At 38.6% G+C, this 21,432-nt stretch overlaps 1 protein-coding gene across 2 annotated transcripts in view; it reads right to left on the bottom strand.

Moving 5' to 3' along the window:
* The window catches only part of PLA2G4A (phospholipase A2 group IVA), a 160,990-nt gene that overhangs the window by 59,799 nt on the left and 79,759 nt on the right, over positions 1-21,432 (bottom strand). For both annotated transcript variants that reach the window (XM_065937205.1, XM_065937206.1), the window contains 2 exons: positions 13,316-13,353; positions 10,720-10,861 (listed from right to left, as the gene is read on the bottom strand). In XM_065937205.1, coding sequence (XP_065793277.1) covers positions 10,720-10,861; positions 13,316-13,353 — 180 coding nt within the window. The remainder of the gene's footprint in view (positions 1-10,719; positions 10,862-13,315; positions 13,354-21,432) is intronic.

The raw sequence follows: 21,432 nt of genomic DNA, 5'->3' as shown, positions 1-21,432 counted from the left end.
CCGAGAATTCTTACACAGCAACTAAAGATTCCATGTGCTACAAGTAATACCTGGGCAGCCAAATAAATAAATAAATACTAATCAAATAAAAAAACATCCTCCACACTGATGAAAATTGACTATCACAAGTCTACCCCTTCTCAACTCAGCAGCCATATGCGTCCCTTTAACCATACTTAATCTCCAAATAAGGGACTTCCCTGGTGGCTCAGACGGTAAAGTGTCTGCCTATAGTGCAGGAGACCCGGGTTCAATCCCTGGGTCAGGAAGATCTCCTGGAGAAGGAAATTGCAACCCATCCCAGTATTCTTGCCTGGAAACTCCCATGGGTGGAGGAGCCTGGCTGGCTAAGTCCATGGGGTCACAAAGAGTCAGACACGACTGACTGAGTGACTTCACTTTCACTTCAATCTCCAAATAAAGACAACAAGGTCATACTCCTAGCTAACATGACACAGATATCCTGTGTGCAACTGGAAATGCACTAATCCTTTCCCCAGAAAAGAATGCAAAGTCCTTAAATATGCTTATTCTTCTCTTTGATACCTCATAACTTAAATATGAATCTGTTTTTGTAATCCTGTGTGTGCATGCACCCACACACACACACACATTCATAATAAATTAGGGGAGAAATATTCATGGCAAATACAATCTCATTTCAGTCATCTGGTAATAGCTGGTATTTATAACTACCTCCTATCACTATCCATTCTGTATTTTCTTTGCTTTCAACTCGCACCTCAGCTGGTGGGTGATCTAACCTTCATTTCTGAAAGTTCTGGGTCATTAGCAGTCCTTCCTGGATTGGGTTCTTAGAGTTTTCCATTGATGTAACTCAGGGCATGGTAATATGAACGGACAGACACCACAGAGGATCTCTTGTATCTCAGATATACTCTTCCTTACCACATCATAGAGTAATCCAATTCCTCTTTAATAGTCAGGAATCAATCACCCCCACCAGGATAGTAGTTCCCTTCTTTACCTGCTGAGTAAAGAGGAGCCCAAAAAGGTCAGGGAGCAGTCTTAAATTATAGTTCAGTGGAATCATTGTTGCACTTTTGGTGGAAGCATTCCTTCCTCAGAATTAAGACCTCTAAGTCAGAAGAGTATAAGGTCATGCAGACAGAAAACAAATATTTTGCTAGTGGATCACTAGGGTAATAGTGAGTGGAAGCACTTCCACTCTTGCAGTCATGAATTCTGGGGATAAATAGCGCCAATTTTGGATGCTGGTTCAGAGGATTTAAACCTCCCAGAAAACGATATTCCAGGTCCGCAAGGTACTGCCACTGAGCTGGCACTATAACTGAGTCTTCAAAAGGTATTCTACCATTCCATCAAACTAGCTACGTCATGATGGTGGAGAAGATGGTAAGGCAGGTAAAGCCCGTGACATGGCTCATTGCCATACTTCATTTGCTGTGAGATGATTTCCTTGATCAGAAGCAACACTGTATGGAATACTGTGACACTAAATAAGGCATTTTGTATGTCTACAGATGGTAGTTTGGGCAAAATTCTTGAGTGCAGGGAAGGCAAATTCGAATCCAGAATAAGTGTTTATTCAGGTAAACACAAAACATTGCCCTTCCATGATGGCAGCAGTCTGGCGTAATCAATCTGCCACTGATGACCCATAGCAACGATGCCATGCTGGGGACTCAGAGTTGGTCTCTGCTGCTGGCTGACTGAGCACTTACTTAGCAGCTCCTGTAGCCAGTTCAGCCTTGGCAGATGGACGTCCACACTGCGGAATCCAAGCATAACCTCCATCCCTGCCATGACGGCCACTTTTTTCATGATCCTATTGGGTGGTGGCTGGGGAGACTTGTGAAAGAAACTGACTGGTATCCACAGAACAGTTCATCTTATATACTTCATTATTAAAATCCTTCTCTGCTAAGGCCACTCTCTGGTGGGCATAGACCTAGGACACAGCTATTTTCCATCCATTCAGAAAGATCAATTCATATACCTCCTGTACAATCTTTTCCTTTTTTGTCATCTGTTTTCTAATTGTGTTCTTTTAAAGTCCCTAACCAAGCAGCCCAACCATTGGCCACAGGCCAGTATCAGTATATAATTTCATGTCTGACCATTTCCCCAACCAAGCAAAATGAAAGACTCCGTGCACTCTTATAACTCTGCCCTCTGGGAAGATTTCCTTGCACAACTTTTCTTCAAGGGTGTCCCAGAAAGGGGCTGGGGTCCTGCAGCTGTCCTCTTTTAGGTGGTACCGAAATACTATGCAAAATCACCTGTAACAAGAAACAAGTGTTCTCTCCTCTTGTCAACTGACCATAGGTATCTCCCCCATGAGACTCTGGATGCAGGACGGGAAAGAGAAGTTAGGGTAACAAAAGTGGGACACATGGGCATTTGGGCCACTTCTTCATGGAATTTATGTGTATCTTCAGGGCCTGGTCAGCCTAGTTCATATATAACACTTGCATAGTATGATGGAGTGCATCTGTGCACACCCAACTTTGTGGCTCAGTGGGTCAGATAACAGGATGGTCAGCTGAGGTCACGTGATAACTTGGTCACTCATAGTTGAGCATGCAATCTCTACTAAGGCCCAGCAAGCAGGCCAAAAGCTACTTTTCCGAAGGATAGTAGTTAGTCAGAGAGAATGGCAAGGGCTTGTTCCCAAGGTGCCATGCTGCAAATCACCTACAAGTACCTACCCCGGCCTGCGAAGCGCAGTCCTACCTGCCACACACACTTCAAGCAGCAGCAGATCTGAATGGTCATACGGCCCCCGGGGCAGAGCAGCTCACAACTTAACTGAATCCTATTGCAGAGCCTTCTCTAGTTTTGGACCCCATTCAAAACTAGCTAAGGGGAGTTCCAACTGATTGTCCAACCACGTTTATGACTAAAAGGAATAAGAATTGACACAGGGAAGTGCTATTGTCATAAGGAAGGTGGAAGCAAGAGGAAGAATATTCTTAATGAAGGAAATAGACTAAACAAAGAAATAAAAATTCTTATTGACAAACCAAGGTTGATTTTTTATTACCTCCTTCTTTGAAACTGTTTGGCTTTTTCTCCCCCTCTATCACTAGACATTCTCTTCTTTCTCTAGTTTTTCACTTAATTTATCTGACAAACGAGTAGAGAATAGTATTCTAGATAATAGTATATATTATTTAAGAACTACTTATACTCCTATTTTCATACAAAGTTATCTATCTGTATATCCCTTATATTTTGCCTTGAGAAGAAACATTTCCTTCTTTATTCGTCCATGAAAGTTGAAGCAAAATTTCCTTCTCTCATTTCCCTGCTATTTTAATTTCAAATCTGAGTCCCCTAACCAGTTCTTGCTCTCTTTATAGTCAGTTTTGTGGGGACATGAAAACTGTTAAGTAGCATTTCTCTGCAAATAAGAGACTCTAATCTGGAAACGTCATCTGATTAAAAGCTATTTTGGAACAAGAACATTGAAAAGAACTGGCCTTTAAATAATCCAAATATGACCAAAATTCCCACACACAAAGTGTCACAGATCTTACTCACAGGAAAGACCTCAGCCCTTTTTATTTATGGAGGAATTATATTCATCAGAGACACTGTTCCAACAACAAGCTTGCTTATCAGATTTTAATTCCACAAAAACAAAGTTGAAAGAGAAAGGGATGATTTGAAGAAATTACTTTTGTGGGATACATAGAGCCTGGAGAAATGGCAGTTGATCGCAAAGGCTGCAAACACGAGACCATTTAAACCACTTCAGTCTGGGCAAAGAGTTAGGCTCTTTAGAAACTTTTTATCCAAATGACTAAAATCAATACATTTTAGAACTTTTTATTATCAAGAATAATTTTTTTTTTTAAGTCTGAGTGCTGAGAAGAAACTCTTGGGTTACTCGAAACATTAACTATTTGATTTATTCAAGTGGCTCAGATGTTAAAGAATCTGCTTGCAATGTAGGTTTGATCCCTGGGTTGGGAAGATCCCCTGGAGGAGGGCATGGCAACCCACTCCAGGATTCTTTCTTGGAGAATCTCCACGGACAGATGAGCCTGGCGGGCTACAGCCCATGGACTCACAGAGTCAGACACGACTGAATGACTAGACACAGCATTATCCAAGTAGGAAAGCTAAGGTTTTATTGAATTTGACATTGCCCTGGGGTGTTACGTAACAGCAATACCCACATATTGGTTTAATAGCTACCATTGTATTAAGTAACCAAGATGTGCCTTACCCATTTGGCCTGCTTTACAAGCCTTTATACTCATCCTTTCAGTTGAATAAGAGACATTGTCTCTATTTTACAAGTGAAACACAGGGAAGAAGCAAGGGACCCAAATTCCTTCTGCAAAATTCATTCTACATTTTAAGTCAACATTGGTGTCCTAAACTGGATGCTGCAAAATACTTGTTGAAAACTGGGAACAAGACAGGCACCATCTCTGCATCAATATTGAGTAGGACTGTTCTGTCTTAGACAAACTGCTATAGCAGTCTGCTCCTTTTACCTTCAGGAGGCCAACTACCAGTACTGAATCGAAGGTGAAGATCTTGGCAGGAAGCAAGGGAAATGGGAGCTTAAGAGGCCCTTGGCTCAGGAGAAACACAAAATAGGAAAATGATACTTGTGTTATGGGAATGGGTGGTGCTGAATACATCTAAGTGGATGATTTCTGCCAAGAGAAAAAAGTCTCAACCAAAACATCAAAAGTTTTAATTCTAGGAATGACTACTAAAAACATGAGTTTAATATTTTTGAAGACTAGCCCAGAGAGAAGCATAATTACCTCATTCTCCATCTGCTGCAGAAAAGTCAATATGTATGAATAGTAGGCCAAATTTCATTTTCCCAGAAAGACTCCTTTTCACAACAGGAGTGCCTAGGAGATGAGGCAGCAACTTTCCTTTTGAAAAGGAAAACCTATGACCAAAGGCCACTGGACTTTTGTGGCAATGTGCCCCACAGACTTTCAATTCAACCCTTCAAACTGCGATCTTTTCATCCAAACCTGTCTCCTCCCCAGTGTGTGTTAGTCAGGCAGTCGTGTCTGACTCTTTGAGAGTCAGACTGTACCTCTGCCCATGGGCTTCTCCAGGCAAGAATACTGGAGTGGGTTGCTATTCCCTCCTCCAGGGGATCTTCCCAACCCAGGCATTGAACCCGCATCTCCTGAAGCTCCTGCCTCAGAAGGCGGGTTCTTTACCACTAGCACCACCTGAGAAACCCCCTCCTCCCCAATAACCTGATAAACAGTCCTCAGCTACAAGCCCCTGCTCTCTCTCTAGTGAACCCATGCCCTGGCTGAAATGCCAAACCACGCCCTACATGTGTGCCCTGACTCTTACCGTTCCCGATGAATCTGAGGTTCTTGATGTCGCATTGTGAAAGAAATCAGTGAGAGACAAACTGATAGGCAGGAAGTGGATTTATTTAGAGAAAAACACACTCCACCAAGTATGAGCCATCTCAGAAAGCTAGGGAGCGCTGAAAAATAGTGCGGTTAGTTTTAATGGGCCGGGTAATTTCATAGGCGAATCAGTGGGGGGATTATTCCAATTATCTGGAGGAAGGGGCAGAGGTTTCCAGGAGTGATGCCACGGCCCACTTTCTGGCCTTTGATGGTTAGCCTCAGAACTGTCCTGGCGCTGGTGGGCATGCCATTTAGTTAGCTATTACCATGAGCGTATGATGAGGCTCAAGGTCCACTGGAAGTCGAATATTTGACCACCTTGGACCTAGTTGGTTCTTTTTTTTGTCGTATCTTATGGCTATGTCATTCTCTTAAAGGCTGTGCCTTGCCCCCTTCCTTCCTGTCTTCATTACAACACCAGATTTACTGAGGGTCTACTGCAAGCTATAGGAGCTGAGCTGGTGCTGGGAATATAAAGGTGAATAACACAGACACTGCTGTACTCGTCATGAAAATTATATTCTAATAGAAAAAAAAAAACAGACATGAAATGAATACAGTATTTTAAAAGTTTGATTGAGGGAAATTCAGAGAAGATAATGTACATATCTGCGCTGTAAAAGAACATGACTGAGAAACCTCACTTGGACCCAGGGGGAGAGACAGAAGGATGGAGGAGCGAATGATGAAGACTGCTTGAGTAACACATGTTCCGATTCAAGATTGAGAGGCTGTAAGTTCACTGAAAAGGGGGTGGGTGGAGGAAGGGGGCATGGGGGAGGCAAAGGCAGACAGAAGCAGCAATGTGCACACAAGAAATGCGAACTGGGAAAGGATTCTGCTGAGATCTGGAACCAAGAGGTAATCGGTGGAGGGGGTGGAGGTGATTTGGGATGAACTAGGAACACATGGGTGTCTTAACCACTAGATCATCAGGGAAGTCCACACTTCGCTGTATACTTTACTTCCCAAGTGGTGCTGATGGTAAAGAACCCGCCTGCCAGTGCAGAAGACATAAGAGACACAGGTTAGATCGCTGGATTGGGAAGATCCCCTGGAGGAAGGCACAGCAACCCACTCCGGGATTCTTGCCTGGGAAATCCCATGGATGGAGGAGCTCAGCGAGCTACAGTTCACAAGGGTCAAAAAGAGTCGGACACGACTGAAGTGACTTAGCACGCACAGCAACACATGACGCTGGAAAGATGCTTTGAGGCCAGTCCTAAGAGCAGGGGAAGGATTTTAAGCTTGAGTTTGATAAAATCAGATTTGTGTTTTGGAAATATCATTCAGATTTCAGTGTGAACAGAAAATGGAAAGGAGGAGGACAAGCATCACTAGGACTGTAAGGAGGAGAGGATTTGATGTTCGGATTCAGATATGCTGAGTGTGAGATGTGAGGAATACATGTGAATGAATCAGAAAAAGGAGGTACCGATATTTCAGGTCTGAAGATCACAAAGGAGGTTCTAAGTCACTGAGAAACGTGAAGGTTCTTAGCCCAAAGGTGTTGTTGGGTGACGCATGGAAGAGAGAGAAAATTCTTAAGGGTGCAGAATGCAGAGAAAAAGGGCTTGGGGCTGAGTATCAAAGAACTCATAATTAAATAATGCACAGAGAAAGAAGATCTGGTAAAGGGAACCAAATAGGTATGATGAAAATAAAGAGAAGATAGTAGATATACAGATGCCAAGAGGGAGAAAGGGGCAGAACACTTGAGAGATTGGTAATGACACACAGATCCTATTGATATTACGGATAAAATAGGTAACTAATGAGAACCTACTGAACGGAACCAGGGTCTCCTGCATTGCAGGCAGATTCTTGAGCCACCAGGGAAGCCCAAATAGCAGAGGGAACTCTACTTTAACGCGCTGTGGTGACCTGGATGGGGAGGAAGCCTGAAAGGGAGAGGATATACGGCATGTGCACGGCTGGTTCATTTCGCTGGACAGTAGAAACTTACACAACATTGTAAAGTGACTATACTCTGATAAAAACTAATTTTTCAAAAAGAGAGACGATGGTAAGTGAAGGAGAGGGAATGCTTCAAATAGCAGAAAACCTGAGTCATTTGCAGCTATAGAATAGGTTTAAGACAGAGCCAGAAGATCCTTTTGCACGCGTTCTTTGGTCCTGGGGACTAGGGGAGTCACTGCGGTCGAGTCCTGAGGGCAGAAGCCTGAGGGAAGCAAGGAAGGAGAATGAGATTGTGTAGGAAACTGTGGAAAAGTCTGTGAAGATAAGGAGAGAAGCAGAGTGGAAAAGAGAAGGGAATGTCCATTCCAGGGGGATTTTTCTGGTTCTGTTTTTTTTTTTTTTTTCTAAATGTATCAGAGTTTAGAGCATAGTTGTGTTTTTATAGGAAAAGTTCATGCAGAGGTTGAGGCCGACAATAGAGGTGGGGAGGGGCGCTGGGAAGACTGGAAAGTTGCTATGTTGGGGTTCCTAGTCGGGCTTTGCAATCCCTATCTGTGGTGTGAGGCGACTGAATTGGAAAGAAAAGGCATGGTTTCTTCTACTGAACTCAGAGGGAAGTGGCAAAGGCTAAGCCCGGGCTATGGAATATGTCAATCCTCTGGCAAGAAATGAAAGATCTGTCATCTCATGACTTTCATTTCCCAGATTAGCAGGCCAGTCTATCCGTTGTGAGGGAGGAGGAGGGTGGGTCAGCAGCTGGGAATGAGAAACATTCTTATTCCATTTGCAAATAAATGGAAAGCAACTAGGTGAGGAAGCACCTAGACAGCCAGTCTCCCAAATGAAGCTGGTAGCCATGAATTAACAGAGGTACCCGTTTCCATCACTTTTTATCTGCGTAAATGTCTTCCTCCCCAGGGAGGCTTTAAACCTCACTAAGGAAAGTGACTGTCTGGTATTAACCATTTCAGCTTTGTTCACCTTCAGTTCCTAGCACAATGTCTCAACAAATGACAAATGGCAGAAATGAAAAATAACTTGAAATATCATTTCTCTGCTCCAAGGATATAACAGTGCCAGCCAAGGATGGGGACAAAAAGAAGGTGTAGAACTGCTGATGAAAGGATTATTGTAAAAAGCAAAATCATAAGGACATCCCAGGAAGCCAGAAACTTCTGAGTAATATGTAGTCAAGGATGTGTCTCCAAGGACTTATTGACCAAGACAATGAAAAGTGAAAAAAGTGAAGTCGCTCAGTCGTGTCCAACTCTTTGTGACCCCATGGACTATGGCCTACTAGGCTCCTCCGTCTGCAGGATTTTCCAGGCAAGAATGCTGAAGTGGGTTGCTATTTCCTTTTCCAGGGGAATCTTCCTGACCCAAGGATTGAACCCAGGCCTCCCGCATTGTAGGCAGACGCTTTACCATCTGAGCCACCAAGGAAGTCACGTTAACTGAGACAATAGTCAACCACAATATGAAGGACTGAGAGAAGTCCCTCATTTTTTCTTAAATAGAAACATCCATGGAGGTTTTGCTCCTCCTCCAAGCTTCCTTTTAGCAAAAACTCCCCATCAGCAACATCTTATCTTATAGTTTGCTCCTATCATAGCAAAGCCATTTCAGCATCAGCAGACCAACTTTTGACCCCAACACCCACCTAGAAACACAGGTAGATACTCTGTCATCACATATGGAGCAGGTACACATCTGGTCCCCTTACTCAGAATTTTTCTCTCATTTCCAATTGCATTTGGTCCTTAATTTACAATAAACTTGAATCCCTGGTCTGTGAGTATATGCATGGGGATAAATATGCATGCTTATAGGTATATATTGACTTATACATTTAATAGGGGCTTCCCTAATAGCTCAGTTGGTAAAGAATCCGCCTGCAATGCAGGAGACCCCCAGTTCGATTCCTGAATCAGGAAGATCCCCTGGAGAAGGGAAAAGCTACCCACTCCAGTATTCTTGGGCTTCCCTTGTTGTACAGCTGGTAAAGAATCCACCTGCAATGCAGAAGACCTGGGTTCGATCCCCAGGTTGGGAAGATCCGCTGGAGAAGGGAAAGGCTACCCACTCCAGTACTCTGGCCTGGAGAATTCCATGGACTATACAGTCCATGGGGTCTCAAAGAGTCAGACACAACTGAGCGACTTTCACTTTCATGCATTTAATATCTTTCTAAAAGTAAATTATATTCATCTAAAATATTCAATTAACAGAAAAGCTCAAAACAATAAGTAAAAAATATTACCTGATATGCCATTAAGAAGAAATTCCTTATCATTTGATGAGCATCACTATAGCACATTTTTTAATATTGTTTCATTGAGGTATGATTGACATATCTTATAACTGCTTTAGGTGTACAACATAATGATTTGTTATTTGTATATACTGTGAAATTATCACCACAATAAGTCTAGCTAATATTCATCCCTATACATAGTTATAAAAATTTTTCTTGTGATAAGGACTTTTATTTTCTACCCTTAGCAACTTTAAAATATATAATACAGAATTATTAACCATGGCAGGAATTTATTTTGTAGATTTCAGAAAGAAGAATAGACCATTAGATGGATAGATGGATGGATGGGTGGATGGATTGGTAGATAGGTAGGTGGGCAGGTAGATAGGTAGATACATACATACATACATACTTACATACATAAATCAGAGAAGGGGTAAGTAGATAAACAGACAAAAACTGGATTATATAATATGTTACTGAGTAAAATAAATGCCATCTACTTTTTTGGAATTTAAGGGAAGAAAAAGGAGTTAAAGTACAATTGAAGGACTGTACTTTCAATATTCATTGACAAACTTCTTAAATTTTAACATCTCTCTATAATTAGAATCATGAAAAATATTCACATGTGGAGATCATTGTTTTAACTACCTGGTCAACTTTGGATAATTTTCACTCCCTGCTATGAAATAGTAATAATTTGAAACATTTCCTTTTATCTCCCCTGTTCATGTCTTTTAAGAAGAAAATTTTGTTTATTGTTGTCGTTAAGATTTAGAACATTTTGTTCTGGTTCAGTAATGATAATTTCCACAATTATTTAATCTTAGTTTGTATTAAAATGAATTCAATGACCCATTCACAGGTTAAACTTTTCCTACAAATGAAATGAACATCTCGTTTGTGCATCAGTATGACTATGCCTGTTTTAAAAATTACATCTGATAAATACTACCAAATATGGGCAGTCCTTGTGATGATCTTCCTCAAAGAGTTTCCATTTATAAAACACTCACCTTACCTTAGAAAGATAGAGAAATAATACTCAGTCTCAATATCTTCACATTTGAGAGGAATTTGAGAGAAAGTACAAACAAAATTGTTATTAAATTGCAAAAACATTTTGAAAAATTTCCAACTCACATCCCGTGTAGAATGTAAGCCTTCACTATTCTTTGGACCCAGGAGTTTCTTCATGTTCTCCTTTATGTTCTCCTTTCTCTGTTGTCTGAAAGCTTTCTCTTGGTCACACAGAGCCATACTGAACCGGAGGTCTGGGGATGAACTGTATTTAAACAGAGACAATAAACTAATGCCCTCAAGTCTATAGCCTTGTTATACATCATCCAGTTCCCACAACCCCCGTAACTACACTGATATATTCTCACTTCTTCCCTCAAGCTGTTTCCAAGGAGGGGATCTGAAATAAACTATAAAGCAATGCTATTGTATCTTATCACAGCAACATCCAAGGGACACTCCTCAGTTTTATCTCCTCTTCTGTTCCTCACAGGTAACCACTACCTTCAACTTGCTCTTTCTTTTTCTGATGTACTTATTTATAATCTTACCTTATACATTTAGGTCTAAATAATATCAAAAGTCATTTTATAGGTTTTTAATATTTTGTGTAAATGCTATCAACCAGATGTATTCTGCAAATCACTTTTTCTACTGAACTTTTTTTTGAGGATTCATTTGTGTTTATAAGTAGAACTAATTCAAATATCTTTACTAGTCTGAGGCATTTTCATTATTTGATTATTGCACAATTTATGTATCCATAAGTACTAGTGTTATGTCCATTTTTTTAAACTACTACAAGCAGTATTACCACAAACATGTGGAAAAGTTTCCTGTAAGACATGCTCTTTAGAAAGAACACCTCATTAAATTGTCACAATAGATACACTTATAAAGTACTTTTATTTTACAAATAAGTAAAAGAGTGATTAGAAATATTTCAACTGTTAACAAAATTAGCAAGCAGATATTTAAATCCAGGACTTCTCATTCTACAACTCATGTTCCTTGTAATACACTATACTGATCATTATCTTACATTAAGCACAAGAAGAATGATTTTTAAAAGATCTACAAATAAAGCAATGAACATAGATGCTTAGAAGATATCAGTATGAAAATATGTAAAAGAAAATACAAAACATTTTGAAAAATTTTGCAAATATAGTAACAGAAGTATGGTTCATATCTTCTGTACTGTCTTTAAGCTCTCTAATTTCTTTCCTGATTTTATTTTTTTTTTAATTGAAGACATTCCATTGAGTTTTTCTTTAAAGAGCATTTCATTTTAGAGTCAAGACAAATTAACACATAAAACTAGAGTTTGATTAAAGTTTACTGTAAATATATAGTAAATTGCTTTGGGACCTATGGATACTATTTAGCTGAGGTGTTTTTCCTACATTATTTTTGACAATTCTGCTTTGTTAAAGCTAATAGTGTCTTAATTACCGCGATGGAGACCATTTCCCATTAAAATGAATAGCTTTACTTTCATAGTCAAGTAACAAAAATATTTCTAATCTCATGCCAAAATATATCACTTATAAGCAAGAACTGATGTATGCAAAATAGCAGACGTAAAAAAGTTGGAGTGTCCTTTGATACATCCTGATATATACTGAAGGGCAGCAGTAACTTACGGAATAATTCTCTAGGTTGAATCAACATTATCCAGGGATCAAAATAAGAAAAATATATAAAACCCAATGTCAATGTATCCATAATCATTCATTTAGCAAGTTATAAGATTTAAATGTTACACAAATTTTGTGGTGTTCATGTTGGAGAAGGCAATGGCACCCCACTCCAGTACCCTTGCCTGGAGAATCCCATGGACGGAGGAGCCTGGTGGGCTGCAGTCCATGGGGTAGCTAAGAGTCGGACACGACTGAGCGACTTCACTTTCACTTTTCACTTTCATGTATTGGAGAAGGAAATGGCAACCCACTCCAGTGTTCTTGCCTGGAGAATCCCAGGGACGGGGGAGCTTGGTGGGCTGCTGTTTATGGGGTTGCACAGAGTCAGACACGACTGAAGCGACTTAGCAGCAGCAGCATTAGTAACTTTAGTAAAAACCCACTTCAAAGAGATGCAGAGAGCTTGAGGAAGGTAGCATCTATTGACCTCAGTCTTAGGTGAGAGATGAACTTATTCTCAAGGCAGGCCTGACTCCCCTAAGTCTCACCATTTGAAAATAAATAAATTGAATTTCCAGCATTCATTATTAGAGGCCACTTTGAAAGAACAATACACATCATGGAACGCAATCATTTGTTTTCCTGTTGATCATTATGAACAAAGGCAGTCTCAATTTTCAGTGTCTCCTCTTAGTGTTTCCTGTTCACTTTCGTGTTTTTTAATATCCATCTGAATCAACAATGAAAAACCACCTTCAATAGCTGTATTTATTTCTATGGGAATAGATCCTTAACTTGATGGAGGGCCCTTTCTAAAGGCTCTTCTGACAATTATGATTTAACCACCAAATTATCGGAAACTTAAGCAAAGAATATTAGTTGTTTTTTTTTTAATGCTATAGCTAATAGGAGAGAGCTAAAGAAAAGCAAAGTACATTTCGTGCGCATTTTTGATAAAGCTGTCAGAATTACTTCATATAGTTTTTTTACTTCATATATTAAAAGCATAATGTTTAACAATTAAAATCAGTGGATCACTCACAATATTTTCCATCCAATGAAATTAATGCACTTACCAAACTTCAAGAGACATTTCCAGAATCATTTCAGTGACCTAGAACAGACAAATTAGTCAGGTAGGTCATAAAATGGATGTGTGTTGTATGTAATGCAAACAAAATCAAAATAATTTTTGAGTGACAGATGACTTTTAACCTAGAACTATGTTAAAAATAAAAGTACTATAGTTCTATTAAGATCCTAAATTATAGGTGTATTTCAGTAAATAATTCTTTGCTATTTTTTCATGAGACAAGCTTACTTTATAATCATTCTTTTCTTTTACTTTTTGGCTGTGCCATGGGGTATGTGGGATCACAGTTCCCTGAACAGCGATTCCACTGTAGGGCATAAACCTTCATCCCTACAGTGGAAGGGCAGGGTCTTTAGCACTGGGCCACCAGAGAAGTCCTATACATGATTTTAACAAGCATAACAATTGCCTTGATAGGGTTGTTATCCTCTTTCATCAAAAAAAGCAGTGCATTTAAAAATCATTTTTCAAAAATCATAAAAGTTTCCTGAGATTTAAAACTCCAGAGATGTGTACCATTATTTAGGGGCTATCCCCAGGCCTCAAAATCAGGGGCCAAACTTAAAGAAAACCTGGATGAAAAGGTCACATTTGTGCATAGTGACAAATGTACGCTGTAGTAAACCAAAGACAGAATGCCTGTCCAGGGTGGACAGCAAGACCTGGGGGCCAGCCAACTGTGGTCAGTGTAAGAAACATCTGATATTGGGACGTGGGGCTCAAGTTTTTATTTTTTCAATACTGTGTGAACCAACCAGACTTCTGGGAGGACTCTATCCTTCCAACAGGCCGATATGGGTTTAATGAAGAAAAGAATGACTAACATCCACGAGAAAAGGCATATTAAAAATGTCTTTCCAGAGACTATAAATCTATTGTATAGAAAGACCTTCTCAATATTATCCCTGCCATTAGTGATAAATGATGTAGCTTTAGATGGTTACGAGAACCAAATGAGAAAATGTTTCAAAGTTTGCTGCACAATTGTAAGCTGGTGCTATTATTTTTACATCAGTTACCTTAAGAATATAGTTTGAATGAACGTGCTGAATACCTTCAAATAGAACAGAAGTAGGATATGCCTCTTAAAATGGGAAGAGGATTTTTTTGAGCCAACACAAAATGCTGCAGAGTATTGACTTTTTCTTTTTTTGGTTTCAGGAGATGGAATAAAGCAAACTAGACGGAGCTTTCCAAAATGTTAAAAAAAAAAAAAAGCTCATGGATAATTCTCAGTACTGAATTTTATGAGTAAGAAAAAGGCATGGAAATTATCTGTACAAAAATTTGCCTCTTCCACTAGATTGCAAGCTCTGCCTTAAGTAGGTCTCCATTACAAGTTCATTACACAGTGTTTGGCATACAACATACGATCAATAAGTATCTTGAATTGATATGTGAATTACTGTGCATGTGTGTGTAGAAGAATAGCAAATAAGGTATCATTTCCAGTCAAGAAACTTTTCATTGCTACTAGAGGAAAAAATCATAGGCTGGTCCCACCCACATAGCAGTTCTCATAAGGAATTCTATGAATATTCTGTATTACTTTGAAGTTGATAAAATAATCAAGAATCCCAGTACAAATGGAATTGTGCGTACCTAGATAAATTGTAGTTCAGTTTTAAATCAAAAAGGTGACTGGCTTATAAACAATTTATGTAATTGCTGTGCATTCTATCAAGGAAAGCACTGCTCAGACCACATTTCAGCACATTTCTATTTCCACATTCCAAATGGAGTCTTTCCCAAAGAGGGGCTTGGAAAGCATTTTACACTGAGTGAGTTTAATTCTTCAGATATTTATAAGAAAGACAAGTGGATAAAACACAGTCTGCTTGTTTAAAAAAAGAATACATGAAAACTGATATTAAAATGAGATTAGATTTACTGTTTTTATCTACAAAGGGCAAAAGCCCCAAGGAAGTATGGAAATTAAAAGAACAAGATTACAATATGGAGTTTTCTAACTCATGGAAAGATTCAAAGCTGGAATGGGTTTCCTAATTCAGTATGACACCTCATGACAGAAAGTGGAAAAAAGCTGGCTTCTCAACTGGTAGATCTCTAAATATTTTAAATTTAAAAACATCTGATGCCTGAATATATCTAATGCTTACTTGTCCCAACAATAATAGAAGGAAAGTTAACTGCTCTGTCTATGGTCATATTTATTTTCTCCATGAGAATGTCCCTTCTACATCCAAATGCAACATTTCTTGGCTAAGACACTCATGATCCTAGACAGACTGAGAAGACTCTTTAAATGAAGGCAGGAGGAGAGAAGAGAAGACATGACTTTTCTGAAATTTGGAGTATTATAGAAGTGCTGCCATGGTTCTTGTCACGTGGATTCAGGTCCTTACTTCCATGTATTGCCCCAGGACCACCCACAACCTGGAAGAAGTTTTAAATTCTCCCACTTGATGCTCTATTTTCAGACATGCTATGAAGATGGACATTCACAATCTCTCTACATCTTTCACCTGGAACAAATCATTACAGATAAAAGAGCCACAAAAATATGTACTTCCTATGAGGCATTAAACAACTATTGAAAACTCCTTCCTACACACTGCATGAAGCAGTTCTGCATCACCCTCTTCCAGGTTGCTTGCATTAGCAAGGCTATTAAAAGGAAAGGTGGTCAAATCTCCCTTGTCTCCTCAACCCCTAAATACACTTAGACAGGACAATGAAGAGAAGTCCACCTCTTCTAGGAATTACTAATATAAAAAGCAGGCTACTGCATATTCTAGGGGGAAACAACAATCTCTTTTTTGAATTTCACAGTATAAAACAGTTTTAGATGCTTACAGTGGAAGATGTTCAGTTGGGGCAGTCAGGGGAGGGGAGCTATAGACAAGAAACTATTTTTTAAAGTCATTTCAGACTTAAAAATAATTTTTAAGGTATTTAACCCACTAATTCTCTTGTAAACTCCCCAGGGTTATTTTGAAATAATAAAGCAAATATAATAAGCATAGTGCCCAGCATTAAGAAAGTCCTTTAAAATTATTTCCAAAGGATACACACAGTCAAATAAGTTTTAACTTGAAAATCTATCCTGTTAGTAAAGAGCTCTTCAAATATGCCACACCATCACTTATTATAACACTCCAGTATTTACAGACTTTACTTTCAATAAAACTTATTTTGAATTCTGATCACTTCTAAGTACTTTACTCATTTTACCCCCTTGTAAGAAACAAAGAGCAGCTTATCACCATGTTGACTCAATAATCATTACATCTTTCAAAAGACCGACATGATATTTTCTAATTTATCTGTATTTACCTGACCTAGGCAAGATAACAAAAAAATTATATCAACAAATAAGGGTCATTTTTACAAAGAATCATGTTTACATAAACTGGAATCCTATGAAGAAGGAATTGGATGTGGATGTAAAAAAGTAGGCAATCCAGGTGCAGAGGGGAAATTATAATCTCACCAAAACAAGTCACAGCTAAATAAATTTTGCATGTTTAAAGTTGAATGATACACTGTTAAAAGCATTTTTTAAAAATACATATGATTTTTTATATCACTGTAAACTAACATTTTTTAATTGAGATGTAATTCCATATGCCATTATATTAGTTTTAGGTACATAACAACGATTTGGTATCTGTATATATTGCAATAGGATCACCACAGTAAGTCTTGCTAAAAAATACAGCTTCTTAATAAAATTAAATTTGCATTCACTACCAGGAATCATATAATCCATCACCCAAGAATTCAGAACAGTTGTACCTCCCAAAATATCCCAGACAGTCTTAAAAGATTTGAAAGACAAACAAATACACTATTATTTCTGTGGCCATGTTTCACTTTATCACAGAGTTTTCCTGTTTACATTTGACAACAGTCTCTTTTTCCATAAAGTCCTTTTTTTTTAACGTGGACATTGGAAATTCAGAAAGAACTGTGTAACTGTCAGCTATCATACAATAAACCAGACTTCCTAAAGCACTACTATGAAACCAAAATACTACTCTTTTCCAAATGGGAATCTCTCATGCCCTTAAGTTTTTCTCTTTTTTAAACTTCATCTACTTTCATTATGCTCATCTGAGCACTTTCCAGGTTTTCTGTGTTTCCCACAAGGGCATTCATTTATCCATTCTTTCAAAAATGAAAGTATCTGATGCCTGTCAGATCAGATAAGTAACATTAAATAGACTGAAAGTGTCCTAGTCCTTGATGAAGCTTCGATCCAGAAGAGGATCCCAAGGATGCAAGGGCATACTCAGATGCCCTGAAGTTTAAAAGGTATAAATTGTAGAAGTATCAAAATAGATTCACGTAAGTTTCCATCGCTAGTATGCCAAAATACAAATGCGTTCTCTCATAAAGTCAGGAATTGTTTGGCCTATGTCTGAACTCTGCCCTATTTTAATACAATGGCATTCACATCTTAGCTGAAGATCTCCCAAATTTCTCACAAAATTTTATATTTCTCTTGCTTTCCCTCCAAATTCTGCTCTGTCTCATTCACTGTGCTAAATCGTAGTCTTTGCCTTCACATATCAATACACAGTTTTCCAATGCAATCATTTGATACTAACTCACCATCAAAACTACCTTTTCTTAATTTTGTCACTATCTTTTCCATAGGACTCTCGCATTCATCTTGAAGTTGCAGTCAGGAATGCGCAATAACCAAAGAAAACATTCAGTCAAAGTTAAGATACCACAGAAACCATGAAATATGGCTATTTTAAAATAATAACACTAACTTATAAATAAATATGTCCAATTGAAACACCATACAGTGGGAAATCTGAGACCACCTTCCTCAGAGTATTGACCAAGATAAAGATTCATCCAGAGAATTAAAAAAGTGTAATTTTTACCCATCTAACTTCAAAACCTTAGCATGTTCATGATTTTCTTGAAGTGGGTGATTTTGCTTACACAAAACATACTAAATTTGGAAGAAACCCTATCTTCCACTTAAAAATGGGATACTGCAACAAACACTGCACTTGATATATTCAGTAATGGGTGACTAGAGCAGTTTCGATTCTGAACTGGATTGAAACAACGATCACTAAATGTACAGTCTCTACCTGTATATAAAGAAGTTCATTTCGGTCAATAAGTTCAAATCAGCGAGAGTAATAGTTAAGTCAGGTTCATGAAGCACTTGACAAATAATTCAATCCAGCCAGTATAATTATAATAAGAATATTTAATATTTATTTGGTGCTTAGTGAGCCAGGCACAGCTCTAAAAGTTTCCATCTATAAACTCATTTAACCATAACCACAACCTTTAGAGGTAGGTACTACATATAACTCTGCTTCACAAATAGAAATGCATGGCTAAAAGAAAAAAAAAATTCGTCCAACATCATGCAGTGAGTGAATAAGTAGCCAAATCATGAGTCCAACCCAGACAGCTGTCTGTCTGACTCTGAGCCTAGGGTCTGAAAATCTGCACGTCTCACCAGTCTCGCTCGCAAGACAACTCTGACTCTCTCCAAACTTGTGATTCCACCAAGCACAGCCTAACTCAGGTTTTATGAATGTTAGCTGGGAAACAAAACTGTGGGCTCAAATTGGTTTTCTCCTCAAAAAAAAAAAAAAAAAAGAGAGAGAGAGAGCATTCTAAAATTGAATTGAATGATAAATCATAGTCCCAGGAAAAGCTGAAGAACTTCCTGCTTTCCAACTTCAGCTGATTCTCACTGTCACTGAGCAATCATTCCACTCTATTTGTCTTAACACATTAAAGGTAATGCCACATTTATTTTTTGCTCATGTCACCCTGTATTCTTCACATCTATACCTGCCACTTTCAACAGAGCTAGTCAAAGCTATATCAACCTTCTTGTTTTCAATATCAAACATTCTATATCTTTACCTATCAACTTTTGACTCAGTAATACTTCTGAGGAAAAAGCCAAATCCTGTTTGCTCTAAATTCCCCCATGACCTGGTCAAAAACCTTCCATGACTCACTGATATCAGTAAGATAATACTCAAATTTCAGCATCTTGAATTTGAGCCCTGCTAAGGTTTGATCTCCACGTACCTTCCTTCACACATGAATGCCCTTCCCACCCCCCCACGCCCACTGGCACTTGTCTAAACACCGTTTCCTGAACATGCTTGTCCTTTCTAGTCCTGGAACTGTGAGCAAAGGTCCAGGACTCTTCTCTCCACCGGAATGGCCTTCTGACCTTTCAGTGACCCAACCATATCCTTCCTTTAAGAGCAAGCCCCCACCATTGACCCACAAGGGTCCACTGTGACCACATGCCCGTCCTCATTTCCGGCCACCCTCCCTACGACTCTCTGTGCTCCATCCAGCCACGCTCTTCCTCTCGCTGTTCTCAGCAAGTCAGGCAAACCTCTGCTTCAAGACCTTCCCACTCCGAGCGCCTTCTGCCTTCAGATATCATCACAGATGCTGTTCTTAGTCACATTTTTGGAACTGCATTTGCAACCCTCTTCACAGACATATGCCTGCTCCCCTCCTCCTTCCTTGATTTATTTAGCTCTCTATCCAACATAGGTATCCTTTACTTATTTATCTTACTAGGTACTGGGTTAGGCAAAAAGTTCATTCAGGTTTTCTGTATGCTGTTAGGGGACTAACCTAAACAAACTTTTTGACCAATTCAATAGAATATGAGTTCCAGGAGGGGAGGGATTCCTGTTTGTTTGTGCATTGCTGAATAGGTAATGCCTAAAGACTATGCACACAGTAGGTGCTCCATTGTTATTTGCAAAATGTATAAATGGATGAATAATTCTCCTTATAATTCTCATTTTATACATTGTCTACATGATTTATTTGGTACTTGCATTACAATTCATAAATCCTGAACTCTAGTTACTGATGTGCTGAAGTGTGTTTAGGGATGAAACAGGCTGTTGTCTGCAGTCTACTTTATTTTTTAATTATAAATTTATTTTTTAATTGAAGTATAATTGCTTTACAGAATTGTGTTGGTTTCTGCCAAACATCAACATGAAACAGCAATAGGTATACATATGTTCCATCCCTCTTGACCTGCAGTTTGTTTTCAAATGTATCAAGATGGAGACTTTCCTGGATGCTCAGTGGTTAGGACACCATAGTTTCACTGCCAAGAGGTTGGGTTTGATCCCCAGTCAGGGAACTAAGATTTCACAAGCCTTATTATGGCCACAAAATATATATATATACACACATACATACATAAGTATGTATCAAGATGGTTTGATGTATGGACAGATAGAAAGATATGTGAAAAGCAAAAAGAATAGAATGTTAATTGTAGAATCTAGCTAGCATTTATATGGGTGTCTGATGTAAAAATATTTCAACATTGTATATGCTTGAAAATTTTGATAAGAAAATTTAAAGAAAACAATAATACCTTTGAAAGGCCTTTTTTGACTATATAAACTCCATTGCCCATCAACTGTTCTCTATCACACCCCTCTATTTTATTTTCCCCATAGTATTTATCACTGATTTATATTATGTTGATTATCCTTTTGTTTCTTGGTACCTATTTACTTTCCCCATCAACATGCAAGCTCCCTGGGAACCATCATCTACCATGTCCTCTGCTGTCTGCCCACCACCTAGAATATTCCCTGGAACACAATCAGTATTGAATAAATAAATCAATGAATAGGTGTGCCATGAGACTGCTTATTCTATTACTTATCAGCTTATCATAATGTTTACTCCTTCTCCAAACAGACTATTAGTTCCTTGAAAATGAAACTTTTGATAGCTTTCCTGATATGAAGCAAAGTTTTAGGTACACTGTAAAGACTCAGATTCTCATATTAAAAAATAAGCTATGGCTAGGTCAATACTTCAAAGATGCATGAAAAAGATTTTTTAAATTATTACATTATCATTTTCATTAGATATCATTATTACATTATCATTAGATTTAAATTATTACATTATCATTTTCTATATCTGTAAAGGGCAAGCATTGAAAACTTCTGGGTAAAAACAGTCAAGTGATAAGCAAGACATTCTTTCTACTGCACAGAAATTCATGAATTTAAAAGTATCTAGAAATAAGTTAATGGAGGGACTTTCCCTGGCGGTCCAGTGGTTGAGACTCAACGCTCCCAG

Source organism: Muntiacus reevesi, chromosome 5 (genome assembly GCF_963930625.1).
Source record: "Muntiacus reevesi chromosome 5, mMunRee1.1, whole genome shotgun sequence".
Taxonomy (NCBI): Eukaryota; Metazoa; Chordata; class Mammalia; order Artiodactyla; family Cervidae; genus Muntiacus; species Muntiacus reevesi.
Note: the sequence above shows the minus strand (reverse complement) of the source record. Positions and strands in the feature narration are given on the sequence as shown.